Source organism: Perissodus microlepis, chromosome 20 (genome assembly GCF_051167445.1).
Source record: "Perissodus microlepis isolate ML-2025 ecotype Zambia chromosome 20, ASM5116744v1, whole genome shotgun sequence".
In the NCBI taxonomy this organism is placed as follows: domain Eukaryota; kingdom Metazoa; phylum Chordata; class Actinopteri; order Cichliformes; family Cichlidae; genus Perissodus; species Perissodus microlepis.
Genome location: NC_140480.1, coordinates 27,840,934 through 27,860,718, shown reverse-complemented (window position 1 = coordinate 27,860,718; position 19,785 = coordinate 27,840,934). Strand labels below are relative to the sequence as shown.

Sequence of the window (19,785 nt, the reverse complement as noted above, 5' to 3'; positions counted from 1 at the left end):
GAAATAGTGTTGCCAAACAAAAATAATAATATATGGGATGACAGTGTCACTTATTTCTGTATTATACAGTTGTAATATGGCTGGTTCTCCTATGCAGATTCAGTGTTTCATTTTACATCCTACAAAAAAAGCAGTAATGTAGCTGATAATGAGTTTTTGCTCCATTTTGTTTCAAGAATACCATTCTCTGTCTAGCAACATTTTATTTTACTGTTATATTATTAAGAGCTCAGCAACCACTTATTTCCAAATTTAAATAGGATTTCCAATACGAATTCGTTGACATCTGTGTTCACACAAGTACACTGTAAGAGCCAATTAAAGGTTTATTTTATTGGTACTGGTAAAATAATTAGAGGAGAAATATACATGTTTGATGTTAAGAATATAATTTCTAGTTGATTTCAAAATACTGTTTTGTTAAAGGTATAGAATATAGAAGTGCGACATTCTAATGCGCTTTTTAGTATTTTGGGCTTCCGGCACACTGTAATTACGTAGTTGGGGAGTCGGATAAGCTGGAAGCAACACAGTTTTTTGACAGAGTCTTGCCATGTAAATTAAAAGTTTCAATAAACATCTTTTTTGCAAGAAAAGTACCTGGACTTGCTCGCGTTTCAAATGCATGTTGCCGGACTGACTCCTAAAGGTGGTACAGAAGAGTGAAATAGAGACGGAGTGCCGCCACTACATACACATTTACACTGGAACTTGTAATTTGGTATTTCTTTCTCTTGAGAAAGGCTTGTGCAACAGCAATGGTTTAACTATTTAAATCAAATGATTTCAGTCCTTCTGCGATAATATTGATTGCTCCATTGCAGTAATAACGTTTTCCTTAACCCTCTGGGGTTGCAGCGACCCAGCGACTCCATTTCAACTTGGGTCAGAAGTGCGGACTTCAAACTATATACCAGATTTTAAATTGTGTTGATAGGCCACGTAAAAGAGTTATGATAAAAGATACATGTGATGTTTTTTTCTGAACCAAACAAGTTTTACCCTTAAGCCAATCAGAATGTTGTAATTGCACTTGCTGAATCACTAAAAAATGCTGAGACTGCACTCGCATTTTAAATGTATATGATTTGTTAATTTCCCCATGGAATGCAGTTGTTTGCTTCTTACCACTGTCAGCACGAATGAACTGTGACACAGATAAGACTGAGTGACTGTTGTTTTTTGAAATGGTGTGTACTCCATCTGCAACTATGACATTGCCATCACGTCTCCACTCTGGTCTCCAGTCAGTACCAAAGAGATCCAATGGTGGATGGCCACATGTTACAATGACTTTATCCTCCCAAAATCCACTACCTTCAATTTTAAAATCCAGAAAACTTGGCTCTTTAAAAATGAACATAAATATAAAAAAATGATTAAACAATCATCTGATCTCATGTGTTTTTTGATATGACATTAAACATATATGTAAAATTGAATAAAATCACAAATGTAGACAAGTGCTTACCATCTGATATCATAGAGTAGATTTTTGCTAGCTGGTCAAAAATTCCATTGTTTAGTGTTTGGATGACTGTAGTAGCAGCAGTGACATTATATTCAGCGATGGTGCTTCCACTCCTATAATATGGAAAAGGATTGGAAACGCTAACATTTCTGGCATGTAATGTACATTTTCACTCTCACACCTACAGATAAGTCAATGATAGTTGAGTCACAGTTTTATATTTTCAGTCTACTAGCACTTGGAATCCAATCCCCTAAATAGCTTTGCACTATACTTAACTTAAAAAAGAATTCTCCAAAAACCTCACATTTTTCTTCAATTTACAAGTTAGTAGTTTACCATTTGGTAAAATCAAGTTATTATTATTATTATTATTATTATTATTATTATTATTAATAATAATAATAATAATAATAATAATAATAATAATAATAATAATAATAATAAATTTTATTTATAGGTGCCTTTAAGACCCCCAAGGTCACCTTACAATAGTACAATAATACAATATAATAAAGTATAGCAAAACAAAATGTAAACATAAGGTAAAAAAAACAAGCATGAAAGTATATAAACAAGTATAAAAGGGTATGGAGTTCTGAATAGATGGGTTTTGAGACGTGTTTTAAAAGTACAGAGAGAGTTTGTAGTTTGAAGAGCTGGTGGAAGTGCATCTAAAGTCTTGGGGCAGAACAACTAAAAGTCCTGTTAGAGAATTGTGCATCAATATGGTTGCCATTGTGCAAGGTGATTAGATCTTTAGCAAGGTGATTAGATCTTTAGCAAGAATGCTCAGCTCTGTTTTCTAAACACTGGTTCGTTAAAATGTTACGCCATATGTGGGGTGACTGAGGATATTGGTGACATCACATGCTCACACATCGCAGACACACACGTCACATGTTAACAGGTGGGTGTCTTATCTGTCGCATGATTAATGAGATGTTTGTGTAAATACTGATGTTAATAAAAGGACTGTGAGAGGGGTCCCAGAGTTTGGAGTTGGCTGAGATCAGATAAAGAGCTCAGGCTCCCCTTGCAGCAAGTAAAAGACAAAAAGCACTGTGGTCGTACACAAATGATTGGTCTCTGAGCCAGCGGCGTTTAAGTGTTAGACCCAACAGGTCCCATTGTAGTCAGGCATACATATGGAGAAGATCAGATAAATATGGAGGAGCGAGGTTATGAAGCTCTTTGAAAGTAAGAAGCAGGATCTTGAAATTGACACAGAGGTGAATTGGAAGGAAATGGAGCTGTTTAAGGAAGGAAAGGAAATTGGATCGATACTTTGCTTTTATCATTCAAGTTGAATATGTAGACCTTTTTTCCTTTGGAAAAAATAAACCTCAACCATGCACAATGAAAAATGTCTGAACCTTTTTGTGTGCTCTACAGACAGAAACATTGACATACCAGGTCGCCAAAAACCCAGTTTTAAAACACATGTAGATCACAGTGATCACAATCACAGTGATATAGTGGTGATTAAAATGTGTTCAGAGATTTCATCTCATAAGTCACGGCACACTACCCTTTCCCCAGTTAGCTGCCTGATTGCCTTTGTAGTGTGGCAGAGCACTTCTGTGAATGAGTGAAAGTGTGAATGTTGAATGTTTTTGTTGAAATATCCAGGCAAGTATATACATGTAAAATGAAAAGATATACGTGTTCAAATAGCGTCAATTAACACACAACTTCAGGTTTTTTAATTTCTATGTGATTATTCTTATAACTAAACAATGAGAACAAGTAGTCTGATGTCCTGTAATCATTATGAAGCTATAATTTGAAATACAATAACACATTAAGTTTTTGAACAAAGTATTGGTATTGGTTGAAAAGGAGACTCTGGGTTGCTGCATCTTGTTGCTGTTTCATCTTAAATTGGTCATGCGATTTTGACGTGCCGGCGCGTCCGTCGACCCCAGTGGGTTAAATAATTTTTTGAATAATAATTTTGAAAAATATTTCTTCATGTCATTATGCAGGCCGCAAGTAGGGGTGACATGGGCCGCAAGATTGAGACCCAGGCATTAGATCCTCTTAATGCATTTTTTGTTTGGGTTTCCACTGGCGTGGAATTACCAAAAATAGAGAGGGCATTGCCTAACATATGAAACAGGAAAAGACCGCTGTGTAATTCATTTATTTGTAACTGTATTCTGAATATCATCATTTTAAATGGTAACTGTAATGGAATACAGTTACTCATATTCTGTATTTCAAATACGTAACGCTGGTACATGTATTCCGTTACTCCCCAGCACTGCTTAGTTGCAACAAGTGGTTATTTGAGTTGCTGTTTCCCTCCTATCTGCTCAAAGCAGTTAGGACACTTTCCTCTGAGCTTTGATATTAGCAATGCATTTTTTAAATTCATTCATTTATTTATTTATTTTTTACAGAGAACTGTCGCTCACTAGATACACAATATTGTCAAAGGTTTCCACTCCCCCACCTAAATCTTGGGCACAAGCATTTCACTACATGTTGAACTGTGTATGTGACAAATAAAATCTGAATTTGAACTCTAGCATTTGTGAAAAAATGGGTCATTCTCAGTGAATTTTAGGATGGTACAGCTGTGAACCTTTCTTAGTACTGAATATTCTAGAGACAATTATTAGTGGCAAACAATCAGTGGGGATTTTTTATGTGGGATTTTAGTGTGGGGCCTCCCTGCTGCTGCGGAGTCGGGGCGGTCTGCCTCTCCCCACCGCAGGGAAAAGGGTTACACCACCTGGGTCTGGGTGCAGTTCCCCCCTCCAGGGGCAAGGGTACCTAGACCCGGTTCGTAGAGTACGCTTGGGGAGTGTGATCGTGTGTACAGCGTCTCTTTATGTTTGTCTCCACGTTGGTTGAGTGTGGAGTAAGTGCATATGAGAGCATGAGGGTGGGAATGGATGTTTGTATCTGTGTGTGCCTGTATGTCTGTGTCTATATGTCAGGTTGGGTATCAGACGCCACCTCTCTGGGGACATCTCAGGCCCTCCAAGGTTTGGAGGCCTATCTCCCCCCACCACTTCCCCTGCCAGTGGCAGACGCCCTCAGACATCGGTGCATTGGTGGTTCTTTGTGTCCGGGGATGGGCGTCCAGGTACACACTGGCTCACTCCTTGGTGGCTGCTTGTCGGGGCCTGGAGCCTGGGGCTCGCTCGGGCCACTTTGGGGGTGGGGTGCCCTCGGCCTCTCAGCCTGGGGCTTGGTCACTCAGGCACAGCTGGCTGCCAGCGGAGCTCACGGGCGCGTCACTGCAACCCCCCCTGGCTTCTGCTCCGCGGCTGCTGAGTGAGCCCTCATCTGGGACTCTCCTCAGCTCTTTCTGGGACAGTGGCGCGGCTGCCCCTCTGTTGGTCTTCCTTGGTCTCTTGTGTTCTGGGGGCCTCTGGATGTCTGGAGTTTTGATCTCCTCCATACCTGCTTCATGCCCTGGAGGACGGGGCAGTGGCTCCCCACACTCTCTAGCAGATCATTACATGAAGGAACCTTTTAAAAAAACAAGCGCGTCCATGCTCACAGGTGTACACACGGGTGCTCACACACACAAACTACACCCTTTTTGGCTCCTACCTCAAAGCACACTGTGCGCTGTCGATCTTATGTGCTGCACAATAATGTTTAATATTTAGTATTTACTGTCATATTCCCATATATCATTGTGATGTTGTTTATTCTATTACTCTTGTTCTCTTCTGCTTGTTTTCTTTTTTCTTTCTCAACAGGTGATCCAGGTGATCGATAGATGCATTTTTTTTTTCTGCCCATTCTGTTGGTTTTTGTTTTTTGCCCTTGTCCCTCTTCTCAGCTGTTTCTCTTTCCCTCTTTCTTTCTCCCCTTCTTTCCCCCAGTCAAGTCTGTCCCGTATTCAGCAAGTGAAAATAAAATAAACAATAAAAGGTGAATCAAATGGACCATTACGGCAAGGCTGGGATGGTCAATTTGGTAAAGTAAATCCGTTGGGCATCTTTCTTTGCCTTTAGACAATAATTCTGATGGCAAAAGAGCCAAACGGGACAGGCAAAAAAAAAAAAAAAAAAAAATCAGTGGGGATTTTATGTGATGGGTAATGTAAAATAGTGCTCAGATGTTGCCAAGTTTCAGCAGAGTCAATTGTTACAGCCAATGACTTGTCAGATACTTAGACAAATCTGTCTAATCTTCATGTGGCCTCCAGGTTAGCTCAAGAACAATGTGTAGAGAGCTTCATGGAATGGGTTTCCATGGCCAAGCCTTACATCATCAATTGCAATGCAAAGTGTAGGATGTGGTGGTGTAAAGCATGCTGCCAGTAGACTCAAGAGCACTGGAGTGATTAATAACGCTTCTCTGTATAGCAATCTTGCTCTGGTGGTTGCCAGAAAAACTGTATACAACTGACTGTCGAAGAGACTGAAATCCTCAAAGCCTCATCCGCCTGAGTCGGTCTAAATACGGGGCTTAATGTTTAGCCGTATAATTATTGGTAAAGTATGGAGTTCTGGAATATATAAAATTTGTTTGCGCTATGGTTATTTTCTTAAAATTCAGGATTATAAATGTAACAAAATAAGTGGAAGTAATCATTCTGTAATGATTCTGAATGAATGAAGTGCAATAGCATCATGAATAGGAGGTGTTTTTGTACAAAGGTCACGATGAACAGTAAAAAAAGGATTTAAGCATGGTGCAACTGGTGTCATTTGGGTCAAAAGTGATTTCAACAGGACTAGAGAAAGGGGAGAGTAAAGTTTGTGAAAGCGTATAAAGTGATGTTTCTCTTAATAAAGAACTGCTCTCCGGATTTTGTCACAAGCAGATGAACCATTTAGAGAGCAAACTCTTCCTCAAAATGGTCCATCTGCTTTGTTTTTAAAGTGAGGAGCACTGAAGGATTAGGCATGGCAAAGCAAATGCCAATCTCCATTTAAAGTCTAATATTGTGGACAATCCTTTTTTTTCTTTTAACTCTTTGTGAAGCATCAAAAGTAAAACTAGGGTATGAATATCACATCTCATAATGCTTCTTACAGGTTGTTCTAGCTCTTAAAATTAACAGATCTCTGGGACCTATTTTCCTGGGCACTAAAGTTTAACCTTGCTATTCACCAAGTCCATAGATGACTCAGGAAAACTGATTTTATAGATGTGGCAGTTGAATGTGCCTACCTTTAAGATTGCTCCTGGGTTGCCTCATCTGGATTTACGTGAATTTCCTCACCACCAGCTTAGGCTACGTCTACACTAATCCGGGCTGTCAAAATTGAGAGCAAACAAACAACTGCTGTACAATGCCGTCCACCATCTTAGTTGAATCGGTCACATGACTGCATCATATGACTAAAATGCGTCATCGTTTTCAAAAGCCTCTGTTTTCGCAGCCCACACTGCGACGCATAAACGGCGTTTTTAAATTTATCCACTTTGGAGAGCGTTTTCAAAAAGCTCAGTTTACCTTGACCAAAAACACCGTCTCAGTGTGGACGGAAGGCCAAAACGGAGAGAAAAATATGCATTTTTAAATGAAAAGTGTGGACTTGGCCTTAGATCAGTTTCTGATAACCTATTAGCATAATATCCCTAGGATCAGTAACACACAGATCCGGTCGAGACTTCCTGTACAGGGGTAACTGGTACCTAACTGAATATATTGTGCCAAGTGTAGATAGGATTTTGGTGTGGGGTAGTTTTATTTAGAAGGAAGGCTTAGACCCTTAGTTCTAGTAAAAGGAACTCTTAATGCTTCAGCATACCAAGACATTTTATGCAATTTCATGATCCCAACTTTGTGGAAATAGTTTCAGGATGACCCCTTACTTTTCCAACATGTTGTACACCAGTGCAAAAAGCAAGGTCTATAAAGACATGGATGAACAAGTCTAGTGTGGAAATATTTGACAGGCTCGCATCGAGTCCTGACTTCAACCTGATAGAACACCTTTGGGATGAATTAGAGTGGAGACTTTGAGCCAAACCTCCTTTTCCAGTTTCAGTGTCTGATCTCAAAAATGTGCTGCAGAAAGAATGGTCCAAAATGACCATAAACAAACTCCTAAGCCTTGTGGAAAGTATTCCCAGAAGATCTGAAGCTATTATAGCTGTAAAGAGTTGGTCGATATTATATTAAGAGGGAAATATCACTCAAGTTCATATGTGTGTGAAGGCAGAATACTTTTGGCAACATAGTGAATATATATATATATATATATATATATATATATATATATATTTTTTTTTTTTTTTCTTTTTCAAACCATTATCTGTAAACCCTGGAGCTAGTTGTGCAGGAAGATGTGAGTAGATCAGCATTTTCTAAATACTTAGACAAATCTGTCTTGCCCCAACAACCATGCCACGTTCAAAGTTACATAAATTACTTTTCTTTCCCATTCTGATGCTAGGCTCTTATAGACTAGAGAATGACAGACCAAGTGGACTGGGTTTAAGTCAAGTTCTTGGCCTGTATTAGAGTCTCAGTCTGCCTCTGTATAAGGTGATGATTATACAGATGTAATACTAGATGTTTTTGCCAGTATGGTGTGTGTGTAAGTGATTCATGGGTAGTGGAACTTTAGGTTGTAGTTATCCCTTTTTTGTAGGGCGTTTATGTTAAGAAGCTTCAAGGTAGCCACATAATGATTTTTTCTTTTGACTTGCAGTGTTGACACAGAGGATAAATTTTTCAAAGACTGTAACAACTGTAAAAAAACAAACAAACAAAAAAACCTAAACAAAGAAACAATTGTTAGGATTGGTATATTACAGTTTTTCTCAAATGTTAAAACACAAAAGCCAATCCTGTAACCCAAATGACCAGTAGTCTAAACACATTTACTAAATGTAGCCGCCATATTCCAGTACCATAAACACATGTCACATGAAGACACAATTCACAAAACACAACCCTCTGTACTCATAAATCTAAACACATTTTTCCTTGCTAAAACACATGTTGCAAAACAACTCTGCTCATATTCTCAAATGAAAGCCCATGTGACGCAAAATGCTTGCCACAGTCACCAATCTTTGAACACAGGGAACACACCTGGCGTCAGTCACTACACACAACGACTCAAAATTGAAGACACCTGTTGCTAATGATGTGACCCCACCTATAAAAGCATAGTTTGGTGAAGATGCCAAACAATCACAATGGATGAAGGCATTCGAGCGTGCGGAAGGAGAAGAGCTGCAGGCCAAAGAGGAAGAGGGGTTGAGATCAGAGGAGGAAGAGGTGAAGGCCTAAGAAGAAGAAGAGGAGTTCGGAGTAGAGGAGGAAGAGAAGGAGGCCAACAAGAGAGAGGAGAAGGTCCAGGTGGGAGAAGAAGACAACCTCGCACCATCATAACAGATGATATGCGAGCAACAGTAATTGATCATGTCATTGGCCATGGCATGACAATGGCTGAAGCGGGACGAAGAGTACATCCAAACCTGAGTAGGTTCACCGTGGCCACCATTATCAAGGCATTTAGACAACACAACAGGTATAGTACGCTATTGCTTTCTTTGTCACACTACAGTTTTACAGGCCTGTGAAAGTGGTCTGTTACTTTACATGTAGTTTTACATATAAATCAGTCAATTGACAACACATGTTTCTTTCTTTAGAGCTGAAAGGATGCCACATAGAGGTGGGAGGGTTGCCATATTCACAGCGGCACAAGAAACCCTCATTGCAGATATGGTCCGTGAGAACAACTGCATTAGACTCCGAGAGATCAGAGACAAAGTCATTGCAGATAATGTAAACTTTGAGAACATTGATGCTGTCAGCGTGTCCACAATAGACCGAGTTCTCCGGCGCCAACAGATGAGGATGAAACAGGTCTACAGGGTTCCCTTTGAGCGCAACTCTGCGCGACACATAGAACAACGTTACGAGTATGTGCAAGTATGTATACATCCATGTCCACAGTACAGTTAGTGGACATACTGTGTTGCTTAGTGGCCTACATTACTTCTGGACAATACTGTGCTACCTGATTGACCGTTCTGAACACCTGTACGCTTTTCCATGTTCACAGAGGATAATGCAGTTGGACGCGATGGCCAGACCCCATGAGTACCTCTTCCTGGATGAGGCTGGCTTCAACCTCCAGAAACGAAGGCGAAGAGGCCGTAACATCATTGGCCAAAGAGCCATCACTGAGGTTCCTGGCCAACGGGGGGGTAATATTACTCTTTGTGCAGCTATGGGTACGGAGGGGCTTGTCCACCGGCATGCTGTCCTTGGGTCTTACAACACCCAACGTCTCCTCACCTTCCTAGAGGAGCTAAAAGACATCCTCCTGGACCGTCAACAACACCATCCTAGGCTAGCACATCACATGTATGTGATCATTTGGGACAACGTCCGCTTCCACAAAACACACCAAATCAGAGAGTGGTTCACCATCAACAGTGACCACTTTTTAAACGTCTGTCTGCCACCCTACTCCCCTTTCCTGAACCCTATAGAGGAGTTCTTCTCATCATGGAGATGGAAGGTGTATGACAGACAGCCATACACAAGAGAGAACCTCGTACGGGCAATGGAGCTGGCCTGTGCTGACATCCCAGTGGAGGCCTTCCAGGGATGGATTCGCCATTCCAGGGCGTTTTTCCCGCGGTGCCTAGCAAGGGACAATATAGCCTGTGATGTGGATGAGGTGATGTGGCCCAATGCAGCTCGGCGACATGATGCCGCACAGTGACTGTGTGTAATACTGTAAAAAGACTGTGTAGACAATAAAAAAGACTTCACACCCTGATCATGTTTCCGAGAGTACTGTTGTGTGCGATAGATTCTGTTTTTGCATTGAGTTGTGTTACAGTAGTGTACGTACATGCAGGATGTTTTTATAGATTTATAGTCTTCATGTGAAACTCACAAATCTAAATGCCTAATCCTCTGCAGGGTTCTATGACGATCCGTTACTGTACAGTTTATAAAAATATGCATTGGCAGTTATGAACCAAAGAACCTTCTCACAAATTGAGCATTGTGTTTTCAATTGTTTTGCTGTAGTGTGTAATGCTGTGTATAGTGTTTACAGTTTTGACAGCTTTGAGCTGCTCTCTTGGTGTGGGAGTTTGAGTTTTGCAGTGGGAAGGTGTGGTTGTGTTTATGTAGCTTTAGAGAAGGGTGTTGTGTTTGGACATTGGGGGACCTGGTGGTAACGTTTGTGACATGTGTTTTAGCATTTGAGAAAAACTGTAAAAAAGATAATGTGACTTACCGGAATTTAATTAATTGTGCTGTGATTTTGTTCTTCTGTGCTTCTGCTTGAATCTGTTTGAGATAGTGACATTGCCAAACATGAATTAAACCACCTGAATCGAGTAGATTGAGATTGTGTGAAAACTGAATGACACAAAGATGGAGCTAATTGAGACTTACAGCAGTGCTAACATTTCTGAAAAAAACACTGTTTGGATCATTGTATGTGTCACTAAATTCCACATTTATGGTCAATTGCTTTGTTGTAACAGAAGCAGTAGTTGGTGTTATTGTAGTAGTTGTGTTTGCTGTTGTTGTTGTAGTTGACATCGCTGTGGTTGTAGTAGTTGGCACTCTTGTAGTACTCCAAACCCGTGTTGTTGTTGTGTCTGTCATTGGTGTGGTTGTATTTGCATTCAGAATTGTTGTATTGGTTAGAATTGGTGTTGTTGCAGTTGTTGGTAATGGTTTTGTTGTAGTAGGATCTGGTGTAGTTGTGTTTGGAATCAGTGTTGTTGTGTTTGGCATTGGTGTTGTTGTAGTAGGATCTGGTGTTGTTGTGTTTGGCATTGGTGTTGTAGTTGTAGGATCTGGTGTTGTTGTGTTTAGCATTGGTGTTGTTATAGTAGGATCTGGTGTTGTTGTGTTTAGCATTGGTGTTGTTATAGTAGGATCTGGTGTTGTTGTGTTTAGCATTGGTGTTGTAGTAGTAGGATCTGGTGTTGTTGTGTTTGGCATTGGTGTTGTAGTTGTAGGATCTGGTATTGTTGTGTTTGGCATTGGTGTTGTAGTTGTAGGATCTGGTGTTGTTGTTTTTGGCATTGGTGGACAGGGAATGATATCTGTGGAGAAACATTCAAGAATTCCTTATATTGTTTTAGTGACATCGAGAACACTCATGACACAAACTTGATGAATTTAAAGTGAATAAAAAAAATACATTTTGTTATAAAAACGACAAGGTCCTTACTTGTGACTGGTTCACAGAATTCTCCATCAGGAGGAAATCCCTTTATGCAATCACAGGTTTGTGAGGTGACATTACTGCATGCGCCGTACTCATCACACTTGCCACATGACCAAGCAAACTGGTCTTCACACTGACACTGGAGTCCTCCAGTGGAGTTTGGATAGCACCCTTTTCAAGACATTTAAAAGAAGAACAAAACACAGTTCAAAAGTCATACAGCACCATATGAACAGCATTAAATGTGTTGGAGTGCAAAAGTCAAATAAGATCAGGTCCTTACATGTGGTGAAGTTCAAGTCTTTCAGTGTTAAAGACCCAGTGATGATTTTGGGGAAGGAGAAATTTCTCAGAATATTTCTGAGCACAACACTGAAATTTTGGGGCACACTGGATGCTGGAATATGCAGTTCAAGGTCTATATCAAAGTCCACTGGTGCTGTGAAGGAGAAAAGGGGAAAATCCATCACATACAACTGTTACAATGATGGGAAACTATATTTACGTGAAAATGTAAAACTGACCCAAGTTCGACTCATGCATGTTACAGATTTTCAAATGTCTTTATCATTTAAGAATGCATTATTTATTAAAGTATGTTACTTGTTTAGGTTTAACACATGGGTTTAGGTCAGTGCCTAAAAAGCTACTTGGTAAGTTTTAGAAAATTAGCAGCGGCTGAGCTAAAGCACAACAGTAGCCATATCTTTTGAAAGTGTTTTCTTTGTTGCCAAATTGATGGCCCCCATGTTTTTCTCTCTAAATAACATATTGTATACATTTTCCATTGTAAAAATAATTTCTTACATATTGATAATTGATAACACACCCACAATACAAATTAAACATAACAAGATCATTTGTGTCTTTGAACACAAACAATCAGATAATTCTGTAGTGATGACTTCACAAACTGCCATGAGACTGGGCTGCTCAGTTCGTCTGGTGTTTCTTCAAATACAATTTTTTATGTTTTAAGAGTTTACACTATATCTCAGGCATACAAAGAAACAATAGAGGTGATGTTTAGAACATCCTGTACAGTATTCTTTTAAAGAATAACAATATATAAATGTGTGTCACATTTAAAGAATTTGCAAATAATGAACGCAGTGTTAGATCCGTCAATGTTTCTTTAATACAGTGTGTATAGAATGAATTGAACTGTGCTTCCACAAATGAATAACAAAGATGTTTGTCATACCAGGAGGTGGTGTTGGGCAAGGAGCGACGCCTGTGGAAAAACATTATATGTTTAATTATTTAATTTTCAAGCCAGAAACTAAACACCATGACTTTGGTTATGTCATAGAAATGTCAGCAAGGATAATGAATGCAGTGTTAGATGTGTTAATGTTTCTTTAATACAGTGAGTATAGAATTAATTGCAGTGTGTTTCCACAGAGCAATTCATGTCTAATGTCTAATCACTCTCATAACACAATGTTAGGTAATCAGACAGTTGAAAAGTTCATTCATTTATTTGATAAAGGCAGTAGTCTGTTCATCCAACAGCTAGATGATATCAGTTCTTACTTGTGATTGGTTGACAGAACTCCCCACTCAGAGGAAATCCCTTTATGCAATCACAGGTTTGTGAGGTGACATTTCTGCATGCGCCGTACTCATCACACTTGCCACATGACCAAGCAAACTGGTCTTCACACTGACACTGGAGTCCTCCAGTGGAGTTTGGATAGCACCCTTTTCAAGACAATTAAAAGAAGAACAAAACACAGTTCAGAAGTCAGACAGCACCATATGAACAGCATTAAATGTGTTGGAGTGCAAAAGTCAAATAAGATCAGGTCCTTACATGTGGTGAAGTTCAAGTCTTTCAGTGTTAAAGACCCAGTGATGATTTTGGGGAAGGAGAAATTTCTCAGAATATTTCTGAGCACAACACTGAAATTTTGGGGCACACTGGATGCTGGAATATGCAGTTCAAGGTCTATATCAAAGTCCACTGGTGCTGTGAAGGAGAAAAGGGGAAAATCCATCACATACAACTGTTACAATGATGAGAAACTATATTTACGTGAAAATGTAAAACTGACCCAAGTTCGACTCATGCACGTTTCAGATGTTCAAATATCTTTATCATTTAAGAATGCATTATTTATTAAAGTATGTTACTTGTTTAGGTTTATCCATTAACAACACATGGGTTTAGGTCAGTGCCTAAAAAGCTACTTGGTAAGTTTTAGAAAATTAGCAGCGGCTGAGCTAAAGCACAACAGTAGCCATATCTTTTGAAAGTGTAAAAATAATTTCTTACATATTGATATTGGATAACACACCCAAAATACAAATTAAACATAACAAGATCATTTGTGTCTTTGAACACAAACAATCAGATAATTTAATACAGTGTGTATAGAATGAATTGAACTGTGCTTCCACAAGTGAATAACAAAGATGTTTGTCATACCAGGAGGTGGTGTTGGGCAAGGAGCGACGCCTGTGGAAAAACATTATATGTTTAATTATTTAATTTTCAAGCCAGAAACTAAACACCATGACTTTGGTTATGTCATAGAAATGTCAGCAAGGATAATGAATGCAGTGTTAGATGTGTTAATGTTTCTTTAATACAGTGAGTATAGAATTAATTGCAGTGTGTTTCCACAGAGCAATTCATGTCTAATGTCTAATCACTCTCATAACACAATGTTAGGTAATCAGACAGTTGAAAAGTTCATTCATTTATTTGATAAAGGCAGTAGTCTGTTCATCCAACAGCTAGATGATATCAGTTCTTACTTGTGATTGGTTGACAGAACTCCCCACTCAGAGGAAATCCCTTTATGCAATCACAGGTTTGTGAGGTGACATTTCTGCATGCGCCGTACTCATCACACTTGCCACATGACCAAGCAAACTGGTCTTCACACTGACACTGGAGTCCTCCAGTAGAGTTTGGATAGCACCCTTTTCAAGACATTTAAAAGAAGAACAAAACACAGTTCAAAAGTCATACAGCACCATATGAACAGCATTAAATGTGTTGGAGTGCAAAAGTCAAATAAGATCAGGTCCTTACATGTGGTGAAGTTCAAGTCTTTCAGTGTTAAAGACCCAGTGATGATTTTGGGGAAGGAGAAATTTCTCAGAATATTTCTGAGCACAACACTGAAATTTTGGGGCACACTAGATGCTGGAATATGCAGTTCAAGGTCTATATCAAAGTCCACTGGTGCTGTGAAGGAGAAAAGGGGAAAATCCATCACATACAACTGTTACAATGATGGGAAACTATATTTACGTGAAAATGTAAAACTGACCCAAGTTCGACTCATGCATGTTACAGATTTTCAAATGTCTTTATCATTTAAGAATGCATTATTTATTAAAGTATGTTACTTGTTTAGGTTTAACACATGGGTTTAGGTCAGTGCCTAAAAAGCTACTTGGTAAGTTTTAGAAAATTAGCAGCGGCTGAGCTAAAGCACAACAGTAGCCATATCTTTTGAAAGTGTTTTCTTTGTTGCCAAATTGATGGCCCCCATGTTTTTCTCTCTAAATAACATATTGTATACATTTTCCATTGTAAAAATAATTTCTTACATATTGATAATTGATAACACACCCACAATACAAATTAAACATAACAAGATCATTTGTGTCTTTGAACACAAACAATCAGATAATTCTGTAGTGATGACTTCACAAACTGCCATGAGACTGGGCTGCTCAGTTCGTCTGGTGTTTCTTCAAATACAATTTTTTATGTTTTAAGAGTTTACACTATATCTCAGGCATACAAAGAAACAATAGAGGTGATGTTTAGAACATCCTGTACAGTATTCTTTTAAAGAATAACAATATATAAATGTGTGTCACATTTAAAGAATTTGCAAATAATGAACGCAGTGTTAGATCCGTCAATGTTTCTTTAATACAGTGTGTATAGAATGAATTGAACTGTGCTTCCACAAATGAATAACAAAGATGTTTGTCATACCAGGAGGTGGTGTTGGGCAAGGAGCGACGCCTGTGGAAAAACATTATATGTTTAATTATTTAATTTTCAAGCCAGAAACTAAACACCATGACTTTGGTTATGTCATAGAAATGTCAGCAAGGATAATGAATGCAGTGTTAGATGTGTTAATGTTTCTTTAATACAGTGAGTATAGAATTAATTGCAGTGTGTTTCCACAGAGCAATTCATGTCTAATGTCTAATCACTCTCATAACACAATGTTAGGTAATCAGACAGTTGAAAAGTTCATTCATTTATTTGATAAAGGCAGTAGTCTGTTCATCCAACAGCTAGATGATATCAGTTCTTACTTGTGATTGGTTGACAGAACTCCCCACTCAGAGGAAATCCCTTTATGCAATCACAGGTTTGTGAGGTGACATTTCTGCATGCGCCGTACTCATCACACTTGCCACATGACCAAGCAAACTGGTCTTCACACTGACACTGGAGTCCTCCAGTGGAGTTTGGATAGCACCCTTTTCAAGACAATTAAAAGAAGAACAAAACACAGTTCAGAAGTCAGACAGCACCATATGAACAGCATTAAATGTGTTGGAGTGCAAAAGTCAAATAAGATCAGGTCCTTACATGTGGTGAAGTTCAAGTCTTTCAGTGTTAAAGACCCAGTGATGATTTTGGGGAAGGAGAAATTTCTCAGAATATTTCTGAGCACAACACTGAAATTTTGGGGCACACTAGATGCTGGAATATGCAGTTCAAGGTCTATATCAAAGTCCACTGGTGCTGTGAAGGAGAAAAGGGGAAAATCCATCACATACAACTGTTACAATGATGAGAAACTATATTTACGTGAAAATGTAAAACTGACCCAAGTTCGACTCATGCACGTTTCAGATGTTCAAATATCTTTATCATTTAAGAATGCATTATTTATTAAAGTATGTTACTTGTTTAGGTTTATCCATTAACAACACATGGGTTTAGGTCAGTGCCTAAAAAGCTACTTGGTAAGTTTTAGAAAATTAGCAGCGGCTGAGCTAAAGCACAACAGTAGCCATATCTTTTGAAAGTGTAAAAATAATTTCTTACATATTGATATTGGATAACACACCCAAAATACAAATTAAACATAACAAGATCATTTGTGTCTTTGAACACAAACAATCAGATAATTTAATACAGTGTGTATAGAATGAATTGAACTGTGCTTCCACAAGTGAATAACAAAGATGTTTGTCATACCAGGAGGTGGTGTTGGGCAAGGAGCGACGCCTGTGGAAAAACATTATATGTTTAATTATTTAATTTTCAAGCCAGAAACTAAACACCATGACTTTGGTTATGTCATAGAAATGTCAGCAAGGATAATGAATGCAGTGTTAGATGTGTTAATGTTTCTTTAATACAGTGAGTATAGAATTAATTGCAGTGTGTTTCCACAGAGCAATTCATGTCTAATGTCTAATCACTCTCATAACACAATGTTAGGTAATCAGACAGTTGAAAAGTTCATTCATTTATTTGATAAAGGCAGTAGTCTGTTCATCCAACAGCTAGATGATATCAGTTCTTACTTGTGATTGGTTGACAGAACTCCCCACTCAGAGGAAATCCCTTTATGCAATCACAGGTTTGTGAGGTGACATTTCTGCATGCGCCGTACTCATCACACTTGCCACATGACCAAGCAAACTGGTCTTCACACTGACACTGGAGTCCTCCAGTAGAGTTTGGATAGCACCCTTTTCAAGACATTTAAAAGAAGAACAAAACACAGTTCAAAAGTCATACAGCACCATATGAACAGCATTAAATGTGTTGGAGTGCAAAAGTCAAATAAGATCAGGTCCTTACATGTGGTGAAGTTCAAGTCTTTCAGTGTTAAAGACCCAGTGATGATTTTGGGGAAGGAGAAATTTCTCAGAATATTTCTGAGCACAACACTGAAATTTTGGGGCACACTGGATGCTGGAATATGCAGTTCAAGGTCTATATCAAAGTCCACTGGTGCTGTGAAGGAGAAAAGGGGAAAATCCATCACATACAGCTGTTACAATGATGGGAAACTATATTTACGTGAAAATGTAAAACTGACCCAAGTTCGACTCATGCATGTTACAGATTTTCAAATGTCTTTATCATTTAAGAATGCATTATTTATTAAAGTATGTTACTTGTTTAAGTTTAACACATGGGTTTAGGTCAGTGCCTAAAAAGCTACTTGGTAAGTTTTAGAAAATTAGCAGCGGCTGAGCTAAAGCACAACAGTAGCCATATCTTTTGAAAGTGTTCTTTTTGTTGCCAAATTGATGGCCCCCATGTTTTTCTCTATAAAAAAAACTATTGTATACACTTTCCATTGTAAAAATAATTTCTTACATATTGATATTGGATAACACACCCAAAATACAAATTAAACATAACAAGATCATTTGTGTCTTTGAACACAAACAATCAGATAATTTAATACAGTGTGTATAGAATGAATTGAACTGTGCTTCCACAAATGAATAACAAAGATGTTTGTCATACCAGGAGGTGGTGTTGGGCAAGGAGCGACGCCTGTGGAAAAACATTATATGTTTAATTATTTAATTTTCAAGCCAGAAACTAAACACCATGACTTTGGTTATGTCATAGAAATGTCAGCAAGGATAATGAATGCAGTGTTAGATGTGTTAATGTTTCTTTAATACAGTGAGTATAGAATTAATTGCAGTGTGTTTCCACAGAGCAATTCATGTCTAATGTCTAATCACTCTCATAACACAATGTTAGGTAATCAGACAGTTGAAAAGTTCATTCATTTATTTGATAAAGGCAGTAGTCTGTTCATCCAACAGCTAGATGATATCAGTTCTTACTTGTGATTGGTTGACAGAACTCCCCACTCAGAGGAAATCCCTTTATGCAATCACAGGTTTGTGAGGTGACATTTCTGCATGCGCCGTACTCATCACACTTGCCACATGACCAAGCAAACTGGTCTTCACACTGACACTGGAGTCCTCCAGTGGAGTTTGGATAGCACCCTTTTCAAGACATTTAAAAGAAGAACAAAACACAGTTCAAAAGTCATACAGCACCATATGAACAGCATTAAATGTGTTGGAGTGCAAAAGTCAAATAAGATCAGGTCCTTACATGTGGTGAAGTTCAAGTCTTTCAGTGTTAAAGACCCAGTGATGATTTTGGGGAAGGAGAAATTTCTCAGAATATTTCTGAGCACAACACTGAAATTTTGGGGCACACTAGATGCTGGAATATGCAGTTCAAGGTCTATATCAAAGTCCACTGGTGCTGTGAAGGAGAAAAGGGGAAAATCCATCACATACAACTGTTACAATGATGGGAAACTATATTTACGTGAAAATGTAAAACTGACCCAAGTTCGACTCATGCATGTTACAGATTTTCAAATGTCTTTATCATTTAAGAATGCATTATTTATTAAAGTATGTTACTTGTTTAGGTTTAACACATGGGTTTAGGTCAGTGCCTAAAAAGCTACTTGGTAAGTTTTAGAAAATTAGCAGCGGCTGAGCTAAAGCACAACAGTAGCCATATCTTTTGAAAGTGTTTTCTTTGTTGCCAAATTGATGGCCCCCATGTTTTTCTCTCTAAATAACATATTGTATACATTTTCCATTGTAAAAATAATTTCTTACATATTGATAATTGATAACACACCCACAATACAAATTAAACATAACAAGATCATTTGTGTCTTTGAACACAAACAATCAGATAATTCTGTAGTGATGACTTCACAAACTGCCATGAGACTGGGCTGCTCAGTTCGTCTGGTGTTTCTTCAAATACAATTTTTTATGTTTTAAGAGTTTACACTATATCTCAGGCATACAAAGAAACAATAGAGGTGATGTTTAGAACATCCTGTACAGTATTCTTTTAAAGAATAACAATATATAAATGTGTGTCACATTTAAAGAATTTGCAAATAATGAACGCAGTGTTAGATCCGTCAATGTTTCTTTAATACAGTGTGTATAGAATGAATTGAACTGTGCTTCCACAAATGAATAACAAAGATGTTTGTCATACCAGGAGGTGGTGTTGGGCAAGGAGCGACGCCTGTGGAAAAACATTATATGTTTAATTATTTAATTTTCAAGCCAGAAACTAAACACCATGACTTTGTTTATGTCATAGAAATGTCAGCAAGGATAATGAATGCAGTGTTAGATGTGTTAATGTTT

The 19,785-nt window shown here is 38.4% G+C and overlaps 1 protein-coding gene across 4 annotated transcripts in view; it reads right to left on the bottom strand.

Moving 5' to 3' along the window:
• The window catches only part of LOC146364760 (uncharacterized), a 36,073-nt gene that overhangs the window by 8,329 nt on the left and 7,959 nt on the right, over window positions 1-19,785 (bottom strand). For all 4 annotated transcript variants that reach the window (XM_084917401.1, XM_084917398.1, XM_084917400.1 and 1 more), the window contains 22 exons: window positions 19,631-19,660; window positions 18,710-18,865; window positions 18,430-18,597; window positions 18,098-18,127; window positions 17,420-17,575; window positions 17,140-17,307; window positions 16,808-16,837; window positions 16,193-16,348; window positions 15,913-16,080; window positions 15,581-15,610; window positions 14,660-14,815; window positions 14,380-14,547; window positions 14,048-14,077; window positions 13,433-13,588; window positions 13,153-13,320; window positions 12,821-12,850; window positions 11,900-12,055; window positions 11,620-11,787; window positions 10,830-11,491; window positions 10,669-10,721; window positions 1,472-1,584; window positions 1,129-1,347 (listed from right to left, as the gene is read on the bottom strand). In XM_084917401.1, the coding sequence (XP_084773527.1) occupies window positions 1,129-1,347; window positions 1,472-1,584; window positions 10,669-10,721; window positions 10,830-11,491; window positions 11,620-11,787; window positions 11,900-12,055; window positions 12,821-12,850; window positions 13,153-13,320; window positions 13,433-13,588; window positions 14,048-14,077; window positions 14,380-14,547; window positions 14,660-14,815; window positions 15,581-15,610; window positions 15,913-16,080; window positions 16,193-16,348; window positions 16,808-16,837; window positions 17,140-17,307; window positions 17,420-17,575; window positions 18,098-18,127; window positions 18,430-18,597; window positions 18,710-18,865; window positions 19,631-19,660 (3,171 nt within the window). The remainder of the gene's footprint in view (window positions 1-1,128; window positions 1,348-1,471; window positions 1,585-10,668; window positions 10,722-10,829; window positions 11,492-11,619; window positions 11,788-11,899; window positions 12,056-12,820; window positions 12,851-13,152; window positions 13,321-13,432; window positions 13,589-14,047; window positions 14,078-14,379; window positions 14,548-14,659; window positions 14,816-15,580; window positions 15,611-15,912; window positions 16,081-16,192; window positions 16,349-16,807; window positions 16,838-17,139; window positions 17,308-17,419; window positions 17,576-18,097; window positions 18,128-18,429; window positions 18,598-18,709; window positions 18,866-19,630; window positions 19,661-19,785) is intronic.